A 21,283-nucleotide genomic window follows, 5' to 3' on the forward strand; every position below is an offset into this window, starting at 1 on the left:
CTCAGCATGCAGCACCTCAAGTCAGCTCATATCTTCCCCCAGACCCAGCCAGCCTCCTTGTCTTGGGGGAGACCCTGTGGGCCACGGAGAGGAGTTCCCTGCCCCAGGCGTGCAGCACTGGTGCTGGGTGGGCCCCAACAGGGTGGAGGTGGGCAGTAGGGGGTATCCTGGCCTACCTCCTGCTCCTCATGACTTCTCTGTCCCTGCAGTACGTCTCCATGACAGCATCTCTGAAGAGGGCTTCCACTACCTGGTCTTCGATCTGTAAGTGCCAGGTCCAAGGACCCTCACCTTTCTTTCACTCCCAGCATGGGGCCCACAGCCTCCTCGGATTCAGGAGCAGGCCTGTTCCCACATCAGGACACTCCAAGTGCACCTCTGCGGGGGGGTCACCTCCTTCCCAGCCACGTGCGGACTAGCTAGCGCTGATGTGACTGTGCACGAGTTCTTACCCAGTCTGAGTGTGACATGCCGAGGACGTGGAGGACGTCGTTGTCGCCCGTGTAGAAAGCCGGGTCGGTTGGGGGCAGTGGAGGGAAGACCAGGGAGAGCAGCCATTCGCCTTCCTCCCTTCTGAGGCCTGCCATGCTGGGTTGGGGGGCACGGCTAGCTGGTGTGAGCCTGTGTGTTTGTAAGTGAGGGTGGAAGGATGCGTGTGCACGCATATGTGTGGAACTTAGAGCAAGCACGGAGATGCTTTGTGTAAAGTCCATGAGTGTGCATGCATGTCTGTTTTCTAAGTGTGACTGGGTGTGTTTTGGAGATGCAGGCTGGTGTGTGTGTGTGTGTGTGTGTGTGTGTGTGCGTGTGTGAGAGAGAGTGTGTGTGTGAGTGTGCTTGCATGAGTGTGTGTGTGCATAGCTGAGTGAGAAGGCGTTCGGGGCCAACTCCGCCTCTCACTTCCTGCCGGATTTAGAAGCGATGATGTCATCTCCCTTTACTCTGACAGCCCCTGCTAAGCAGCGCTATATTTAGCTGTCTGTGAATCAGGGCTGCTTCAGGACCCTGGGCTGGGTGGGGGCCCAGGGGCTTTGGCCTGTCCTGGTGGCCTCCAGACTGCACAGCCAGGGAAGCCTGGCTCTGGTGCCGTTACCATGGTTACCTCATGCCCTCTGGCCGCCCTTGAGCAACAGGCTGAATGGGAACAGGAGGAGCCTTCCTAGGGCCACCTCTCAGCCCTTCCTCCCTCAAACGGCCTGACAGATGTCCAGGCTGTTGGGCACGCAGGCCTTAGCATCTTCTGCCTCGTAGCATCTTCTGGGGAAGAGCTAGGCTGCCCCTGCATGGAATTTGTTTATTTCTCAGCTACCTCTGTGTATCCCACAAGACCCTGCCTACAGTGACCTGCTAGATAACAGGCTGCCGTCTGACTGAATCTGTGCTGAGACGTCAGTCCCGTGGCTTGAGGTGGGGAGGGCTCACGTTCCCCCTGTGTGGCCCCCAAATCACTTTTACCTCCCTTCTTCTCAAGAAACAGAGGTCTGTGGGCTGAGGGTGGTCATGCCCAGGGCCCCGGATGGCCAATGGATGGCTGCACTTGTTTCAGGAGCCAAGAAGGAAAGAGAGTGCATGGGGGAGGGTGGGATGTGTAGATGTGGCACATTTATCTCTCAGACCTCTCAACACATGCCAGCAGACAGCTGTAGGGAGAGACTGAGGAGGTGGGTCTGGACAGAAGGCCTAAATACCCACCCCCATACCTCCAGAGCCACCAGGGTTGTGGGTTCTGAGGTGGTTTGGTAGCCCCCCAGCAGGCCTTGTCAGCTGGAAGCTCTGCAGGTTTGGGGAGGTGGCCGATACACACCAGGCCTAAACATGGAAGTTACAGAGTAGGGCTTCCAACAGTGACTGCACATCTCCCCCATGGCAGCCAGCTCAGTAGAGGCCCAGCTCCCTGCCCCATGACCCTGGTGTCCACACACTAATGGACCAGTGCCTGAACACATGCACTAACTCAGGGAGCCCGGCCCTGGCATAGATCTGGCACCTCCAAGGTCATCCTTTGAACTACAGTTCTGCACCAAGATACACTGGCCTTGCACCATTTTTTCTGCCCAGACTTGAGTTTTCAAAGCCTGGTTCAAGAATCTTCTTTTGTGCCTAGACTCAAACTGTCAATCACACAGCCCTGGGGATAACAGCCCCTTACATGGGCTACTGCTGAACAGACTCTCCTGGTCCACATATGTGCAAACCACACATTCACAGTGTTGCTATTTCCACTTTACCATGGGCATTTGATGGATGGATGCAGAGACAAAAGGCAGGAGGGCGTGTGGGCAGGGTATACTACCTATGTTGTCTGTGGTCTCATGGGGACAGGAATTCAAGTCTTTCAAGACCTCAGCCCACCATGAAGGCCAGATCTAGGCACTAAATCCACTGTGTGATGCCTCAGATCTGGGTCAGGAGAGCAGACCATTGAATAGGGGAAGCCAGATAGTCTCAGACCTAGGATTAAGGTTCACAAAGCTGGGTATAACCCTGGAAATCCCTGGCTCAGCAAACTCATGTACTTACGTAGGTGTGAAGCCCACTTAGGTGTAAGAAACTCAGTTTTCTCAGGAAACAGGTGTGAAGAAGGAAGCATTCCATGACACCAGGGGTAAACGTGTATGCGTTTGATAAGTTGTCACTCTTGGGGTATGTGTGCAAGGATGGAGATGACGGTAATGATGGTATGGTGATGGAATGGTGATGGCAGTCATGGTGGTGAGATGGTAGCAGCGATGACAATGGTGAAGGTGACAGTAGCATTGGTGGTAGTGGCAATGATGAGGTATTAGCGATGATGGCAGCTATGGTGATGGTCATGGTGATATAATGAAGATGACATGAGAACAGTGTTGGAGGAAGTGGTGATGGTGATGGCGATGACTGTGGTGACCATGGTGACAGTGATGATGGTTACTGTAGTGATGGTGGTGGCTATGGTGGCCATGGTAACAGTGGTGGTCTGACAGTGGTGGCCATGGTGATGGTGATGGCGATGACTGTGGTGGCCATGGTGACAGTGATGGTGACAACTGTGATGGTCATGGNGTGGTGGTCTGACAGTGGTGGCCATGGTGATGGTGATGGCGATGACTGTGGTGGCCATGGTGACAGTGATGGTGACAACTGTGGTGGTCATGGCAGCAGTGATGGCGATGACTGTGGTGGTCATGGTGGCAGTGGTGGTCTGACAGTGGTGGTCATGGTAACAGTGATGGTGGCGGCTATGGTGGCCATGGTTATGGTGATGGTGACGACTGTGGTGGTCATGGTGGCAGTGATGGTGATAGCTGTGGTGGCCATGGTGATGGTGATGACTATGGTAGTCATGGTGACAGTGATGGTGGTGGCTATGGTGACCATGGTTATGGTGATGGTGATGACTGTGGTGGTCATGGTGACAGTGATGGTGGTGGCTATGGTGGCCATGGTTATGGTGATGGTGGTGGCTATGGTGGTCATGGTGGCAGTGATGGTGATGACTGTGGTGGCCATGGTGGTGGTGATGGTGTGACAGTGGTCACAGTGGTGGCAGTGGTGATGATAGATAATGGTGGTGACAGTGATGGGGTATCAGGTGATGTGGAACTCCAGGATCCATGACCATGTGCTTTCCTTGTAGGGTCACCGGTGGGGAGCTCTTTGAAGACATCGTGGCAAGAGAGTACTACAGCGAGGCTGATGCCAGGTGGGTACAGAGCTTCATGCCATGCTCCCCTTTCCTAACCTCTGGCTCTTTTCTCATTTAGTGCCACGCCTGCCCCTTCTGTAACCCACATTTGTCTTGTGTGTCACTGTCATTTCCATGGCCCCTCAGAGGTCAGCTGATTAAGAGTGTCAGCACAGAGGTGTGGGCCGGGTGGGGAGCCGCCCGGCCTGCACATAGAGAGGCTCCCTTCTTGGGATGGTAGAGGGGAGGTGCCCTGGGCACCATTCTGCTTTTCTCTTGGACATCCCATCCACAGTCCGTTAGCTTCCTACTGATAAGCACACAATGTGATGTTCTAAGAAAGACAGGCCAGGAGCCAATCCCCATGCATAGTGACCTTCCAGAGCCACTGTGGGCCCCGCCCAGCCCAAGCACATTGTACTGGTACCTCTGCTAGAAAAGCTACCGCTGGTTCTCCTCGAAAAGCTCCTGAACGAGTGCCCACCTCGCTCCAGGACAGTGGGCAGAGAGGCCAGGGACACGTGAGACCTTAGTTCAGGGCCAAGGGACCATTTGTCCTCCCAGCCAGGATGCCAATCAGAGGGCTGAACTCTGGGTCCACGGGTCTCTGGTGTGCGTGCAGGTGAGTGGAGGCACTAAGATTTTATCCAGGCCTAGATTCTCCATGATTGGATAGTCTTTCTCTCCAGGCCAGTCGTTGCCAGGGCAGTGGAGGATGATGGCCCAGAGAGGCCTGTTTATGACATGGCTCTGGAAGGGCTCCGGGGGCCCATGTCAGGTGCTATCCTGACTGCGTCTTATCTCAGGGATAGCTGTGGATGGCCACTCCTTAGGTCACTCTCTGCTTGTGGACCCTGTCTACCACTGCTTGGTCACAGAGATGGTCGTACATTTAAAGGCGGGGGTCAGAGGGACGGGGAGGTTCTTTCCAAGGAGTCAAGTTATAGGTGGTTTTAAATTTTCTATCTTGTCTATTTTACAGCTCGTCTTTAATGAGTATGCATTATATCTCTAATTGAGAAAAATGAATAATATTTATATGAGCTGTATGTGACTCGATCCTGCACTATCAGGAAGTCTTGCTTTCACTGCAGGCCCGAGTCCCTGTGGGGAGCCATGAACATCCTGGCTCATTGTGGCCTCTTAGGTCTTCCCCATGAAGCCAGGCAGCAGAGGCCAAGCCTCAGAGAAGGACGGGGTGGGACAAGCATGTGTCCCCAATTCTCAGTCTCAGGAAACTAAGGACACTGAGTCATTTCAAAGACTCCCCTTGGAAAAACATTGTGTTTGGCAAAACATCTTAGAAAAGGTCTGTCCTGTGGACTGGAGGAAAATAGATTTATTTCTCTTTATATTCCACTTATAAGAGAAGCAGAAAGAGAAAGGGAGCCCCATTCCCTGACCTACAATGATAGGTCACTAGGCTGGGAAGCCACACCCCTTCCAAGTAACCTGTATGTGTGTGGGTGTGTGTGGGTGTGTGTGGGGGGGGTCTGATAATCCTCCCTCCTCCTTACCAAAGTCCTCCAGCCCTAGGCCCTCCTCTATTCCTATAACCCCATGTGGTGTGGGATTCCCTGTAAGCTTTGTCCTCCAACCCAGGGGACTGCTTCTGCCATTGGGGACAGGGCTCACCTCAAGAACACAGGCCGGGTATCCATCCAGGGTCACGGACCGAAAGTCTATCTCTGAAAGATCTGCAGCGCCCTCTGGTGGCTCTAAGGTGCCTGGCCTATATCAAACCCTCCAGCCCCGTTTCTGGACCTTCTTGCTACAGGTGATGGAGAAATAGGGTAGACAATCCTGTCTAAGACCTGTTGGGTCCAGGAGGGCTCCAGCCGGGGAGTGGCCGAGAGTCCCACGTTCTTAGCCTATTCGGGTCATAGGAACCTGTAGGCTGAGGGAGGAGAGTTCTCTGTGTCCTTGCCAGGCACCTCCATGCCTTCCCAGAGGACAGGAGTCCCTGACGCTTCCTGGGGAAACGCTATGTAGAGAGTGTCTCAAGTGTTGAAGGTGTCCTGGACCTATCCCTGGCCAAGAAGACATGGGCTTTGTCTCTCCGGTATTTAGGGAGGTGCATGCTCAGAAGTCAGGCTGTGAGGAAGGGTGGGTAGCCCGAGTCCTGAGAAACATGGAGAGCACGCTCGGTATCCCCATGAAGAGGCTACACCCCACCTGTATGACAGCCGCTGGACCTAGGGGCCAGTACTCTGCGACCCAGGCTTCTTTCTCAATGGGGCTGCTTCCCACCCTGAGGAGGGAGAACACACAGCCGGGACTCAGATCCCTGCGGGCTGTTGGCTGGACCTTTCTGCTTCTGCTTCTGTTTCTGTTTCTGCTTCCCGCTTTGGTGCCTAAGGAGGAGTCTGATTTGGTTGCCCCTACGGGTTGTTACCGCACAGCCATTGGCCCACCACACGGTGGATCCCAATGCTGACTACAGGAAACACTTGAGCTCAAGTTGAGAGAAAGCGCCAGAGAGATGGGCTGACGCCACCTGGCCAGACAGAGGAAGCGGATCCCTAGTGCCCAGAGTGAGAGGGCAGACCAGAGGGGCTTTTATGACCCCATTTCTGTCCAAGGAAGCTGGAGGTTCCTTTTAGAGAGACACGGGGCTTTCAGTTTGGAGCTTGTGGGGGAAACTTAGAGTGACTAAGTCCTTTTACAAACCAAGGAAAACAAAGTTCGGAACACAGAAGTATTCTTGCAAGTCTCGGAAGCCAGGCATGGCAGCATGCGCCCGTGGTCCTAGCCACCATAATGCTGACCAGGTTCCAAGCTGAGAATCGTGGCCAGGACCTCGCCAGTGTCCACAGTGCTGTCTGACGGGGATTCAGGCCACAGAGTGACTTCCAAAGTAAGACATTAAGACAGTATTGACTCCCTGGTGATGGAGGTAGCATGGGCCAGAGCAGCGTGAGGGAAAGCCCCTAAAGAGAGTTCCCTGAGCCGCCATTCTCTGGCTGGGTAAGTGCCATAGCCTGCCACAGGTCCCTGTTGTCACTTTCCCTCCTACAGCTTAGTGCCACGTTCTCCTGGAGAGCCTTGTCTTGCCCACCAGCTTATTCTGTAGTACTAGTGACCCTCTCAGGGTGGCTGTGGCAGACACGAGGAGCTTCCACCTGTGTGAGGGCCAGCCTATGTCAGAAAGGGAAGCTCACTAGCCCAGTGGCACGGGCTAGAGCCTCTGGACACCAAAAGAGGCTTCTTGGTAGCCCTGCACCACCAGGAAGGATGCCTGAGGGACAGGAGGGTGGGACAGTGTGTGCTGCTAGGCACATGCTGATGGTGTTATCATGGAGGGTAAGACCTCAGGGCCTGGCCTAGAGCCTTGGCTGGACTTCACATGGGCTCTCTGAAGACTGCGCCTGAGGAAGCTCACTGAAGAAGGTGCTGACTTGTCGCTCAGTATTCTCTCAGTGCGTGGAGCAGGCCGGGCCCATGTGGTGGCATAGGCAGATGGCACTTCCCAGTGACCATGGCTGCACATAAATCAATCCTTTGGAAGAATGTCCCAGACAGAAGGGAGACCAGCCAACTGGGGCTGGAGACTGTGGCTCTAATTTTCTCTAAATAGGGCCACAGGACCCTATATGAATGGAGATTCATATAGTCTGAGAGGCCTGTTAGCCATTGGGCAACTCAGTAGAGGCCTTCTGCACCCAGCAGTGCTGGGGAAATATTTTGAACTTACAGCTGTGCCCCCGTTGGTTCCGGTGTATGTGGGTTTAGCCTATGGGAAGATTGAGCTCTGCTCACTTTGGGGAGACATTCTGTGCCCAGTGTTACAGGACTTGCCATGTTAGCCCCTAACCTGCATGGGACTGGGTATCACCCCGAGTGACAAGTGCTGGACTCTCTTGGGGACAAAGATAAGGTATGGTGCCAGGCAGAATAGAATGTCACGAGAAATGGCAGTTCCTTATGGTGACACGGCCCCTTCAAAAACAGCAGACACAAGAGAGGGAGAAAGCTGGGAAGACAGGGGCCTCAAAGTCCCCATGCGGGCGAGGGGTGGTGACATTTTGGAAGATCGCCTCCCACATGTTGGACTTGGTTCTTTCTGAACTCACAAACCTCAGGTTCGTATCCATCAGCTGTCAAGGGTGAGCTCCGTGGGGAGAAAACTTGAGTATAGTTCACAGTGCCGTGCCGGTCGTGTCCACGCGGGGCCAGATTTGGGGATAGGAGGTGCTGTTTGAGAAGGGTGGTTTCCATACCCCAGGGAAGCCAACCTTGTGGTCATGCCACTGTCCCTAGGGTGAGGTCCCAGGGGCTACTAGGGCAGGGCACAGGCTACAGGACCTCTGCATTCATGAGGCTGGCGGCCCTGAGCCTGTTGTGTGAAAGGACAGGAAGGATCCCGGACTGCCACCGACAGAACAGAGGGGCCTCCTGTGCTCAAGCTGTCCCCTGGCTAGTGAGATGCCCTGCCCAATAGATGTCTTCCCGTGGATAAGGCTGGACTGGTGGACACCCAGGCTGGGTGTCTATTGAGATGAAGAAGCATGCCGTAATGCAACATTGCCACTTCAGAGCAGGCAGGCTTATCCACACACTTGGCACCCGCGCTCCTACCTGCCCCACCCCTGCCCCACCCTTTCTTGTCTTGTTTCCCCTGCTCCTGCCCACAGGCCTCACTTACAGCAGGCATCTCTGCCCGCAGCTTAGGGTCCGTTTAGCCTAACTCAGCCCAGGTTAGCTGGAAACCAGAGTGTTTCCCTTCAGAGTTACTGCTGTGGATCTGGCTCTGATTTCTAAGCACTGTTGGGCCCAGCAGGGGAGGCAGAGCAAGGACAAGAAAGAGCTGGCCTTGGGGCTAAGGAAGGACTTCCTGGTGGCCAGCATCTCCTCCTGCCATGATTCCCCTCATCATCCTTGCTTCCTGGGGGTTGAACCCCAGTCCCCCACAGCACTCCTGCCTTCCCCGAGCCTCCTTTGCTGCTCCCCTCCCTGGCCACCCCAGGACCACTCAACTAACTTGTCTTCTGTTTGCTATAGTCACTGCATCCAGCAGATCCTGGAGGCTGTTCTCCATTGTCACCAAATGGGGGTCGTCCACAGAGACCTCAAGGTGAGTTTCTTCTCTGCTCTGTGGCAGGTTGTCACCCACACCTACCGACGGTGTGAAAGGAGGTGTGGAGTATGAGGGAGGTGGGGGCGTGTGGAAGGTGTGTGAGCATACTATATGCTCGCACGAAGGAGTGTGAGTGCATGTGTGTCCGTGTCTGGGCAAGGCCATGTGCACATGTGTGTGCATAGAGGCATGAGTGCATGCGTATATAAACAGCTGGGTGTGTGCATGCAGGTGTGTGCACAGTTGTGACATGTAGCTGCACACTTACATCCCAGCAACTCCATCACTTCTAGAACTGTCCGGTTAACAGAGATATACTCAGATTCTCACTTTCTAGTCCCCTACCAAGATGGAGCTCTCAAGGCTGGGGACATGGTGACTTGGGGACAGGGTGGGGAGAGCAGGAGTAGACTGGCTTAGCCGACTCCTCTCGGATCTCCCTTTCCTATTCTATGATGCCCACAGCTAGACTATGGGCTCTAGGTTCTGTTCAAAAGAAAATCTGTAGTTCGGTGTGATGGCTCATTCCGTTAACTGCAGTGCCTAGGCAAGAGGGTCAGGAGTTCAAGGTTAGCCTAGGGTACATAGCATTGAGGGCAGCCAAGTCTATGTGAGACCCTGCCTCATGAGAAGAAAACTAATGATTCTGAGCTATCTAAAGACCCCATCCCTCCACCCCCTTCTTGCCTGTAATCTCTCCTTTTCCAGGCCTGGTTCAGCCACTTGCTGAATCCACCTGTTTGGGGACACTATAGATGCCAGTCCTGGCTTGAATGTCTTTAAGGCTGACCTTCCCCTGAGCCTCAGTGCTAACTGGGGTGGCCACTCCTTTCTTAGACCATAGGCTAAGGACCAGTCTTTGCTGCTGTTCTGGGAAGGGTGACACACAGAGTAGGATGTCCCCTCCACCTCATCATGTGTCCTTGCTTCCTCGAGCATCCTGTTGTGTTTTATCTGGGCCAGCTATGCACAAGACCCCCGAGACAAGGAGGTCTATGTCACTGATTATATGAGGTGCGGGCACTATGCTTGCCGAGAGTTAACGCAGAGGCTAAGGCAGAGAAGTATGTGTTCCCTGCGCCTCCAGGTCTGGGCAAACAAGATCTTCCTGAGGGAATAGAATGCCTCTCCTTTCCTGGAGGAGATCCCACCGTCTTGATGAGGCAGACCCACAGATGACACAGTGCTAGGCTGAAGCTACACAGTCAAGACAAGGCAGGAGAGAGCATGTGTAACCCATGTCTCGGGTAGTGGCTCTGAAGGAGCCGGAGTACAGCTCCACCTCTACGGCCTGACTGCTGCCTCCTCCAAGGTCCCAGACTTCCCTGCCTTGTACCTTCTAAAGCTCCCATGTGATTGACACATTTCCAATGCAGGAGCAGAGAGCCTGGGGCCCCTGCCATGCTCGCAATGGCAAAGGGAAAAATGGGCAAGGCTGAGCGTGAGCCCTGCCTATCACCAGAAGGGAGGGAGTTTTAGGAGATCTGTAGCCTCGGGCTTGCTTACCGCACACTCACAGCTAGTGCCCTTGTGAAGCTCCAGTCTGCCGTGGACCCAGAGACCCAACTCGAAGTTCGCATCTTTCCGTGTACGTGGGAGGGCATACTTTGGTTCCAGGAATCACTTTAAGCCATGTAAAGTCTCTGAGATGGATAACAAAAGCAGGCCATGGCAGTCCGTGATCCCAGGGGTGAGTTGCCTCTGTGCCGAGAGCTGAAGAGCCCCCCCTGGTGGTCAGAAGCCAGGAACTTCCTGCTGAGTGCCGATTGGTGCCCAGAGCTGCCGGGACAGGCTGCTGTGGTTACAGGTTAGACAGCAAGGCCAGGGAAAGAAGTTGCAGAGGGGGCTTCTCAGGCCTTCAACAACCCAGAGACAGCAGCCTCTCCGGCTACTTCTTCAGGACAAAACAACTATCCCTGCAGCTGAACCAAGAATGATTCTCCATGAGGATGATTTCCCCACTTGTGGATGCAGACGACTAAGCATCCCGTGGCTCCTTTCTGTCCCCTGTAGTAGTGCTGACTGGAGCTGAGTGGGACTTGGCCATTCCTCCATGTCCTGTGAAGACCACTGCCCAAGCCCCTGGACTCTCACCATGTCAGAAAGGAGAGGGGCAAGACTGACCTCTGTCAGTGGGGCCACCCTGCAGGCCTGCGATGTGTTGTCTGTGAGAGAGAGCTGGAGATTCTGTTCCCATTTTAGGAAGCAGGGTACCCAAGTTCAAACTGAGAGCTAACATCCCTTTGAATGACTGGGGCTGCCATCCTTGGTCCCCAGAGAGGAGCCAAGCTATAGGTCTAGGACCTCCATGTTGAGAGGCACAGCGTGCCTCTGTCCAGCAAACTGCTGCCCTCAGTCTTTGTTTTGTGCCCCGCCCCTCACAACCGCTCGGTGTGAACTCTGTGCCCTGACGGCTCTCTCCCTGTAGCCTGAGAACCTGCTTCTGGCCAGCAAATGCAAAGGCGCCGCGGTGAAGCTGGCAGACTTTGGCCTGGCCATCGAGGTTCAGGGAGACCAGCAGGCATGGTTTGGTGAGTGTCAGGGGGCGGGCAGAGGGTACTGGCAGCTCCTCATGGCCCTTCACGGTCCCTTCCCCTCGGATAGGATTTGCGGGAACACCAGGCTACCTGTCTCCCGAGGTCCTTCGGAAGGAGGCCTACGGCAAACCTGTGGACATCTGGGCATGTGGTAAGACCTGTGTGTGAGAGGTGGCTGGGTTGCATGGTGAGTGTGCCGTAGTGTTTTTGGAATCCTTCCCTCTGCCCTGCAGCGTGCAGGCGGCTGGCTTACCCTGCCCTGAGCCAAGTATGTGTGTCATACCTGCCTCTGGGCTGCCTTAGCAGGGATCTCTCGCCGTTGACGACATTTACCAATGTGCCCCAGGCCATTATGTTTGTCTGCCTGTGCTCATTATAGGTCTGTGCCCAGAGCAAGTGGACACCAGGATACAGGGACCAGGGGCTGTCAGACCACAGGGCAAGGTGGCTCCTTAGGGGGGCTCTTCTCTTTCTGGTGGGGATACAGCAGAGGCGGCTGGCCAGGCTCCCTAGTGATGTAGGGTGGAGATGGAGCAGGGATAAGAGGCCGTTTGTGCTGTCCTCCCCATGGTGGAGGGGCGTAAAGGGACACTGAGGACTGACCCTGGGGGCCCCCAGGGCTATGCTGCTCACCTCCCCATCCACAGGGGTGATCCTGTATATCCTGCTGGTGGGCTACCCACCTTTCTGGGATGAGGACCAGCACAAGCTGTACCAGCAGATCAAGGCTGGGGCGTATGATGTGAGTGGGCGCCGGCGTGGAGGGTGGGGACTGCCACACCCCGGGTCTCCCCTCCTCTCCATGGCCTCTGCCCGGGGGGAGGGGCTTCAGCCTTGCCCTGTGCCCCGCTTCCTTCTGTAGTTCCCATCCCCTGAGTGGGACACCGTTACTCCTGAAGCCAAAAACCTCATCAACCAGATGTTGACCATCAACCCTGCCAAGCGCATCACGGCCCATGAGGCCCTGAAGCACCCATGGGTCTGCGTAAGTCATCCTTGGCAACCTCGAGGGGCCAGTTCCTAGTGGGTATATCCAGGGCCCCCAAGATGGCCCTGGGCTTCTGTTCCTTGTGTGCGACCATTCCCTTGGTCTGTGAAGGACAAGACTTGAACTTGGAAATAAGTTGGGGACCGCAGGTGGGAACAAGTGATCAATCTCTCATTGTCATTGTGGCTGGCCCTAGAGTGCCACCACCTCAAACCTCTCTCCTAAGCCTCTGGGGACAAGACTGACGCCTCTGATGATCCTCACTGTCCTGTGACTTCCCTTCTCCCAACAGCAACGCTCCACCGTGGCCTCTATGATGCACAGACAGGAGACTGTGGAATGTCTGAAGAAGTTCAATGCAAGGAGGAAGCTCAAGGTAGGTGGGACTCAGTCCCCATCCTGACATCCTGGTGGGCTCCATGCTGGAAGTAGGGGTGTCAGTAGGACCTGCAGAAGAGGAAGCAGGAAAAACCCCCAAATGTCTGTTTGCAAGTCCAGACCAGAGGATTCCAGATGCTGGCACAGCTTAGAGGGTTGAGCTTGGCCCTGGGTACAGAGCTGGTCGCTTCAGCATCCTGAGGGCCAAAGGAGTACTGGCCCAGAGCAGGTTTAGTAAAGGGCATAGCTGAAGGGTCCTGGTGGGCCCGGCAGGTTAGGGAGGCAGGTGGACAGAACTGATCCTGATAGTTGGCTGGCCAGTCAAGGACAGGGTTAGTCCTGGGAGCCATTGCTTGATTGAGCTTCCACCAAAGCATCGAGGACAACCGTAACTGCCCCCAACCTGTTAAAGGAATGGTTCTCAACTTGTGGGTCAAGACCCCTTAGTGGGTCACATATCAGATGTCCCGCATGTCGTTCATAACATAACAGTAGCAAGATTACAGTGACGAAGTAGTGACGAGATAACTTTGTGGCCAAGCGTCACCACGACATGAGGAACTGTATTAAGGTGCCACAGCATTTAGGAAGGGCAAGAACCCCTTTGCTGGGTATCACGGTGGCAGGCCTTCCTGGCCACATCTACTTCTCAGGAGTCTGAACGCTGTGATTTGTGGGTAGGGTGAGCTTTAACTATGGGCTTGTGACACTTGCCTTAGTGCTAGAGGCTCTGGAAGTCTGAGTACCCTGGTAGGCTGAGCTTGTAAGCGGGGGGGCAGAGACAGACAGACAGGAATAGGGTGGCAGACACTAACAGAGTGACAGACACTAACAGGGTGACCCGGGCTCTGCTTCTTCGTAGGGAGCCATCCTCACCACTATGCTGGCCACACGGAATTTCTCAGGTGAGACATTCTTCTCTAGGGAAGACGGTGTCTGAGTGCCACCCTCATTCTACAGAAAGCCTCCTCCTTCTTCACTGGCCCTCGGCCCCTTTCCTCCAGGCTGGCGGGGACACAGCTTCTGTCCTTACCTCTAAGGTCCTCTGCACAGAAAGCCTTTCGGCTTTTCTCGTTGGGTACTACTGAGGTCTGCTACGCCCTAGTCCTGCCTCCTCCGTGTCGTTGGGTCTGTGTCCCTCACTTGACACCCCAGTGTCTGTGCTGCCAACACCTGGCCTGCCACCTGTATCCGTCCAAGCATCTGTTGGGCAGCCCTGTGGCCTCCTTGTCCTCAGTACTCTAAGCATCGTGTTGTGTGTGGGAGATAGCTGAAGTGGGTGGGGGTGGGGGTGGGGGTGGGTGAGATTGAGGTCTGCGCACGGGGTGGCTTGTAAGTTCTGGATGGGCCGCCTGCCCCGGTTGTTTCGGTGGGTGATGGGAGAATGAAGCCCCAAGGGTCTGTCAGAGACCTGCGAGGTTCACCCGGGGTGGGGAACAGTGTTGGCCCCAGTGCCCGGACAGCTCTGTCTGTGGCGTCTTCGTCGTCCGACACTATGTGCGAGCGTTCATGGTCGTCTCTCCTTGTCTGTCTGCATCTGGCACCCTGCCTCCTGTTACTTTGCTGTGATGCTGTACTGCCGGGAACGGGCACACGGTCACACCAACACTAATGGGACTGTCCTGTCTGCTGTGTGCCCTGCGTGCCCCACAGGGCACAAGAAGCCCCACTGGGGTGTTCTAAGGAGAAAGGAGGCAAAGACTTTTCAGTGTCTGTCGGCCCAATCTTGTTCCACTCTCTTGAGAAAGGGATTCTGGAGCCGTCCCCCACCTAAACTTTAACTCTAATCCTCTGCTTCCTTTGTCTCTTCTTTCCTCACCTCGCCCTTCCCCACGTCCGTGTCCGCCCCCTTCCCCCCCTCGTCTCTAACCCGGTGCTAACAGTGGGCAGACAGACCACCGCTCCGGCCACAATGTCCACCGCGGCCTCCGGCACCACCATGGGGCTGGTGGAACAAGGTAGATGTGTCTTGCCCAGTGTCCACCCGCTCCTGCCCATCCCTCCTGTTGGCATGCAGCCCCCCTGCTGCACGCAGCCACTGGCTAGGCCCCCAGAGCCTCCCCAGAGGCTGGCAGCCCCCTGGGAGCTCTGCTCCTGTCACATCCCAGCAGAAACCCGCCCTGGGCAATAAGGCTGCCCCTCATTCTTGTCTCATCATCTGTAAGAGAGAGGTCACATCAAACCCCAGATGCATTTGCCTAAGACCATAGGTCCTGGCCTCTGGAAGTCTGGAGACCCAATTCAGAATGAGGCTGATCTCACAGGAAGCCACTAGGCCTGCTGATGGAAGGTCTCAGTCCTGGGAGGGGAGCCTTTGGATCAGAGTTTGGGGCATAGGGGTGTTGTCCCAGGGAGCCGTAGGGCCCAAGGGTCTGGTGGTCTGTGCTACAGAGTTTTCCAGCGTGAAAATGGGGTGCTGTCAGTGTCTGAAGACCCTTCTTACTTGGTCCCAAACTCCCCGGGGATGTAGTCTCTGTCAATCTGTTCCTTTGACGGTATGGGACCCTCTGAGGGCTAAGTGGCCCAGAGTCCTCATCATGGGCTCCATAGCCACCATCCAAACTGAGTGCTAGCTAGTGCAGAGTTCGAGCAGCCACTGACCACATAGGCTCAAGACAAGCTCCTGTTTCTCTATAGCCTTGAGTGTCAGCTAAGGATAGAGCATGGGTTGCACAGCCCGATGAGGTCCAGCCCTTTCCACATGTCTGCCTGGATCCACCTCACAGTACCACAGGGCCGCAGCCATGCTTTGTCAACCCAGCTAGAAGATCCTTCTCCTGGGGCATGCATAGGTCACCTAGGCAGGTCTGCTCTGCCCACAGGGTCCCAGTGTGGATGGTCCCAAGTCCGTATCACGTAGCCTTTTTGAAGCCCATGAGGGGCTAGACTCATTTTTTTTTTTTCAAAGACAAAGCAAGTGGCTGCCAGGGCAGCCCTATTGCCAGGGGACAGTGATGTGAGACAGGTCACCTCTGAGCCATGCTCCGCCCAAGACTTCTGCTGCCATGCTCGCCTGGCCTGCAAGTGAGCGAGGGCAACCTTGCATGAGGCTGCCTGCATGTTGTGGCTCTGCCCCAAGTGCTGAGGGTCACTCTGTCCTGGAGGGAGGTCAGTGCATGTCATCAGAGCTCAGCATGGCTGTCCATGGTGACTAGATAGAGGGTGAGGCAGGGCTGAAGGTCCCATCTACTCGTCGGTTGGCTCAGCCCAGCCACACACTAAGGGCACATGTTGGGGGCTCTTCCTTCTCCGTGATCCTGTCTGACACACCAGTGTAGCAGAGCACCTCGATAGCAGGAAGACCCTTGCTGTAGAGCGCCTTGCACTTTGGCTTTCACTACCCCTCCCCCACTGGGCAGATATGCGCAACAAGGTGCCTTGTGACTGCCAGGCTGGCTGTGGTAATTGCTTGGCCTGTGGCCTGGAAATGGAAAATGCCCTCCTGAGCTGGGCGGCACAGGTCTGAAGAGCCCCAACTCTAGGTATCTGGAATCCCATGGTTGTTTAGTCCACTTTTGGCTCCGGCTGCACCTTCTAAATCCTTTTGACTTGAGACACTACAGAAGTGGCTCCTTCTGTGTGGGTAGAGTATGCAGGTCCCTTGGCTGCTGTAGTTAATCCAAGCTATGGAAGCAGGAGAAAGACAGCCTCCGGGAAGAATATGGCCAGAGTCTATGCAATCAGGGAGGCTGGGCCATGCACCCATGCTATGTCTAGCGTGCACGCGGACTACTAGTGAGGGGAACAGGAAATGCTGAAATGACAGTGATGGCTGCCTGGGTTTTCTAGGCCTTAGTCATTGGTGTGGCTCATCTGGGTCCAAGTGTGGTTGGTATAGCATGCTTGGTAGTAGTGTGTTCACCCCCAAATGAACCATGTCCTTTTCCCATAGATACCATCCCCAGTAGCACAGGGTTAGAACTGTGATTTTGATAGACTTGAGGACTCACATGGAACCCTTTTAAGATCAAAGAGAGTCTTGGGATCTCAGCAGGCCAAACCCTTCCAGTGTGTCTTTCCCTGTGAGAACCTCCAAGGATGTCTGAGGGATACCAAAACACCACTACTGAATATCAGACCAATATTGGCCTTTACTAGGTTCCAACGCAGAATCCAACAGGGGACACGCTGGACTGGCTATATGGTCCGCTAGGGGTAGAGCTTCTGCCGATGGCCTGTCGAACCTGTTGAAATTGCCACCTCCGAGATACGTTCCTCTTCCCTTGCTGCTCAGAAAACCATAACAAGCATCCTCAAGACAGGACTGTCCCCCTTCCTTGGGCTCCAGGGAGGGACCCATCTCCCAGCTTGGTCAGGCCCAAGTGTCTGTAGACAGCAGGAATCAGGTTCATGCCAAGTACTCATGGCAGGGAAGGCCACTGCTGCTGGTGCAGTGCAGGTCGCTAGGAATGAGCCATGTGGGAAGATGGAGGAGAGAGAGCGGTAGACACGGGGAAGGGCTATGCCAGGAAACTCTAGGGAGGATCTAGCCATATATCAGAGGCGTTTCAAGTCCACTCTGTAGAGAAATGGAAAGGCAGCCTTTGTGGCCCTAGGAACACCCTTGGGGGCTAACCTGGGGTTGAAGGTCTAACCTGGGGTTGAAGGTCTAGGGGGCCCCAAGTCTACAGATGATATGTGAAGAGGGACCTGCTTGTCACAGACGTTTTGAGACAAGCCCATGATGGAGGAAGGGTGTCTGGAACCAGTGCCCACCACAGCGGTACACGAAAAGCCCTACAGGTTCCAAGGCAGTGTGCGTAGCTTCAGGTAGCCATGTCCCCGTGCCCCAGCATACAGAGCCTGATGGTGGTATGGAGCTCAGACTTTGTGGCTAGGGAGGAGGTCAGCAGACAGCAGTGGGGCCCAGGTCTGGGCTCTTAAAGGACCGCCCTCAGAGCTGTGGGCACACAGAACCCTTCAGGGTCCTTACTCAAGAAGAATGTGGCCTGCAAATGTGCATTTCTGATCACAGCGGTGGCATTGCTGTTGTAAGAAGACCATGTTTGACTATGTTACAACCCCAAGTCTAAATATGCTGTCCCCAAATCCCCACCATGCCTGGTTCCCAGCTAGTAGGCAGGCGAGCCTGAGGTCAGGTATGGTCAGCCAGTGTCTAGCTGTATGGGATGTGTGGGTAAGGGCTTCGGGGACAAGGGACTGTGTACCATGCTCGCCATGCTATGCCAGCCGTGACTGCCTCTAACCTGCTGTGTTGGCCAAATGGCCACTTGGCTCTTCTTGGGGACAAGCTGGCTTTGCTGCCCTGTGTGGGGCCTTTGTGAACCAACACAAATCTTGTTTTCTCTCTCTCCTCTCTCCCCTCCTCCCTCCTCTCCTCACCTTTCCTTTTCTGTGAGGTAAGCTGACTTTCTCTCTCGCTCTCCATTTTTATTGTTTTGATTCTGCAATTAAAACTCTAAGCTCTGCTCTAGCGGGTGCAAGTTCTGGGGCAAAGGCGGGGCTGTCCTGATCTCCAAAGGGAGTGTTGGAACCAAGGGTTCCATGTTCTGGGCCCAAGTGTCTGCCAGGGCTCATGGGCAAAGAGTTTGGCGTTGGCCCTCGTCACGGCCACCAAGAAGTAGTCCCATGGCGAGGGCTGCTGAGGCCATTCAAGGGGAGGACAGGGAGGCCAAGCGGTGTAGCCCTGGTGCAGAATTTTGTTGGCCATCAGAAGGTAGAGGGGTGGGGGCCGGGTCAAGCCCTTCGGTGTGACACAGCTTTGGCTAACCAACCTAGAGGGAACACAGGAGTGCAGAGGGCAGAGCCAGGTTGAGCACGTCTTTCCCTTTACCTCCTGATGCCTTCCAATCCTGACCTGGCGCCGTCCCGGGGACATGGGAGGTGGGGGCAGATCATCCTGCTGCCTTTTAGGAGTCCTAGCCACAGAACAAGGAGGCTCCTAAGTGCCTTGCAAGGAGTGCCTGATTCACTGAAGATGCTGGGGGCTGGGGACAGGGTGGTCCTGGATGAGGCTCATGGGGCAGCTGGGGGGAGGGTGGTCCTGGATGAGGCTCCTGGGGCAGCTGGGGGGGCAGGGTGGTCCCAGATGAGGTTCCTGGGGCAGCTGGGGGGCAAGGTGGTCCCGGATGAGACTCCTGGGGCAGCTTGGCTCAGTAACCCTGGAGGTTCTGCTGCTGCTAGAGCCAGGCCAGGTGCCAAGGCCATACCTGCCTCTGGCCTCAGGTTGTTGGACCTCAGGTCCTCGGTTTTACTCTTGAAGAAACAGAAGGGGTGGGGGAGGGATGGGAGCAACAGTGACCTTCCATCCTAAGAACTCACGATCCCTCCTTCCTTCCCAATGCAGCAGCCAAGAGTTTACTCAACAAGAAAGCAGATGGAGTCAAGGTGAGACACCAGCCAAGCCCTTTGTGGGGTACAGGGGGGGAGACTGGAACCTGCAGCTCTGCCGCTGACCCCAAGGGTCTCGCTTCACCCAACAGAGGCTTGAGCAGGGAGGGTTCCCTTCCTTCCCTAACAACTCTTTATCCCTCTCTCCACAGCCCCAGGCAAACAGCACCAAAAACAGCTCGGCCATCACCAGCCCCAAAGGATCCCTCCCTCCTGCTGCCCTGGTACTGAGCCCCGCCCCTGCCTCATCTCACTGTCAGAGAGGCCCTGCAAGGCAGGGTCTGCTGAGACTCTCTCTGACCAAACCAGTCCCCCATGGAGACAGAATGGAGTTGGGGGTGGGGAGAGGGGAGGCCAAGAGGAGAGGTCACTGTCAGGGTACCCCAGATCAGTCAGATATAAAACTGCTTGGTGAGCCCTTCCCCAGGACCCCCAGAAGCCCAGGTGCTGGAGAGAGATGACTTCCCAGTTTGATGACTTCCGGACCATCTTACCTTAAGAAGCGCTAGTGAGAGGCAGTCTGGATGAGACTGAGGGAGGCCAGCGGCTTGCTGGGGACCCCTGACCTCTGCAAGGACCTCGCCTTGTAGAGCTGGCCAACCCGGATTAAAGGGGCCCAGGCTGGGCTCTTCAGATACAGTCCCCTGCAGTGTCACCTCCTGAGTTTACTGGGGGACAGCAGGGCCATGGAGCTGTAATGGGGAGGTGTGTGGTTGAAGGAACAGTGGGCTTACCTGCCTGTGACTACATTCGTCAGAGCCATATATTATGTAGGTCTGTGGATGACAGAGAGGGAAACTTGGGCATCCCCTGCTGAGGCGGGCGAAGGACGCTCGACACACCCCTACTATATTCTTCCTTGTTCCTTGAGAAGGTACTGGGCCATCTCTGGCCTCCTTGCCCTGGGTGACTTTTGTTCAGGTGAACCTTTCAGCTGGTCTTCCCAGGGATGTGGAGTTGTAGTCTCAGGCATGAGCCTTCTAAACCGTGGTCTTAGGAGTTGGCTGGTAGAGTGCTTGGTATCCCCCACGGGCCCTACTCAGGCGTTCCCCGTAGGAAACCTTTGCCAGATCGGGGAGCACCGAAGAGATCCATCCTGGCTAGAGTCTAAGAGCTGCTCAGTAGGGCCTTGGCGGGAGGGTGCCAGGCGTCAGCTCACCCGGTGCCCGGGGTGGCTCACACCGGCCTCACAGCCAGCCCCACCTTGACCCAGTCCATCCCATATGCCACCCCAACCCCCACAACATCTCCAATCCTGTGTCCACTCCTACGCTGGGGCGGGAGATGGGGAGAATTCCCAGCAGCAACAGAATCCACACACACCTACAGTTTCTCTCAGGCCCTGTGAGCTCCATCTTTCCTGGCCTCTGGCCTGGGCCTTCTACACTCACCCAGGGCCATCGCTGACCACCCGCTGCCTCCATCCCTACCGGGCCATCTTGCTGACCGCCTCCTGCCTCCATCCCTGTACCTCTGCTCCACACTCTCTCTGGGCAGACCCTGGCGGCTGCCCACTCCTCTGGCTCCCTGGCTCCCCACCCTCTGCTTCCTTCTTTCTCACTCTCCCTCTCTTTCTTTCCTTCCTCTGTCTGCCGCCCTCTATAGGAGCCTCAAACCACCGTTATCCATAACCCAGTGGACGGGATTAAGGTACTGCCACGCCTCTCTCCTCACCCTTTCCTTGGGCAGGAGGTACGGGCCCAGGAGGAGGGTGTGGACGGTGACCTGGGAGCAGCTTTTGTGCCTTTGATAGAGAGCAGATGCGTAGTGACGCCAAAGGCAGGGAGGGCAGAGCCCGCAAGCCTACCCGCCCGAGGCCATGGCAGGGCACAGTGACTCCCTCGGAGGGAGCTCACACGCGGTCACCATGTGGCTGGCTCACATGTGGCGGGAGGCTTGACCTCTACTGCAGCCCTTGGGGCCCAGCCTGCTTCCCAGGAGCCTCTGCTCCTAGGCTGTTCTCCACCTCCACCCCCTAGTATGGCCCCAGCGCTTCCTGCTCCTCTCTGCTCTGCCATCTGCTCCCTCATCACATCGGCATCATCACCTGGGGCCGGGAGGGGCTGGCGTGCTGTGAGGTGGGGAAGACCCAGCAAGTGTTGGAACCGTTGTGAATACAGCAATTGTGCTGGGCTGGTAGGTCAGACTTGTACCCAGGCCTGGCTCCCTAATGATCTGACAAGGTGATGCGGTGGGTACCAACTTCCTTTGGCTAGGACCTGCACCTGGCCCTTCTCATGCCAGGGACCGAGGGCAGCTAGTTAAGCCCACAGGTCTAAAGGCCAAAT

At 55.6% G+C, this 21,283-nt stretch overlaps 1 protein-coding gene across 8 annotated transcripts in view; it reads left to right on the forward strand.

The window, feature by feature from the left end:
• Camk2b (calcium/calmodulin dependent protein kinase II beta) overlaps positions 1-21,283 on the forward strand; it is a 92,703-nt gene that overhangs the window by 60,561 nt on the left and 10,859 nt on the right. For 2 of the 8 annotated variants that reach the window (XM_021211321.1, XM_021211319.2), the window contains exons 4-16: positions 210-264; positions 3,617-3,682; positions 8,666-8,738; positions 11,170-11,272; positions 11,346-11,429; positions 11,926-12,020; positions 12,141-12,263; positions 12,559-12,642; positions 13,507-13,549; positions 14,528-14,602; positions 18,955-18,992; positions 19,148-19,219; positions 20,601-20,645. In XM_021211321.1, the coding sequence (XP_021066980.1) occupies positions 210-264; positions 3,617-3,682; positions 8,666-8,738; positions 11,170-11,272; positions 11,346-11,429; positions 11,926-12,020; positions 12,141-12,263; positions 12,559-12,642; positions 13,507-13,549; positions 14,528-14,602; positions 18,955-18,992; positions 19,148-19,219; positions 20,601-20,645 (956 nt within the window). Of the gene's footprint in view, positions 1-209; positions 265-3,616; positions 3,683-8,665; positions 8,739-11,169; positions 11,273-11,345; positions 11,430-11,925; positions 12,021-12,140; positions 12,264-12,558; positions 12,643-13,506; positions 13,550-14,527; positions 14,603-18,951; positions 18,993-19,147; positions 19,220-20,600; positions 20,646-21,283 lie in introns of all 8 variants that reach the window. The other 6 variants (XM_029545537.1, XM_029545540.1, XM_029545538.1 and 3 more) reach the window with 4 other exon arrangements.

Source organism: Mus pahari, chromosome 13 (genome assembly GCF_900095145.1).
Source record: "Mus pahari chromosome 13, PAHARI_EIJ_v1.1, whole genome shotgun sequence".
Classification (NCBI taxonomy): Eukaryota; Metazoa; Chordata; class Mammalia; order Rodentia; family Muridae; genus Mus; species Mus pahari.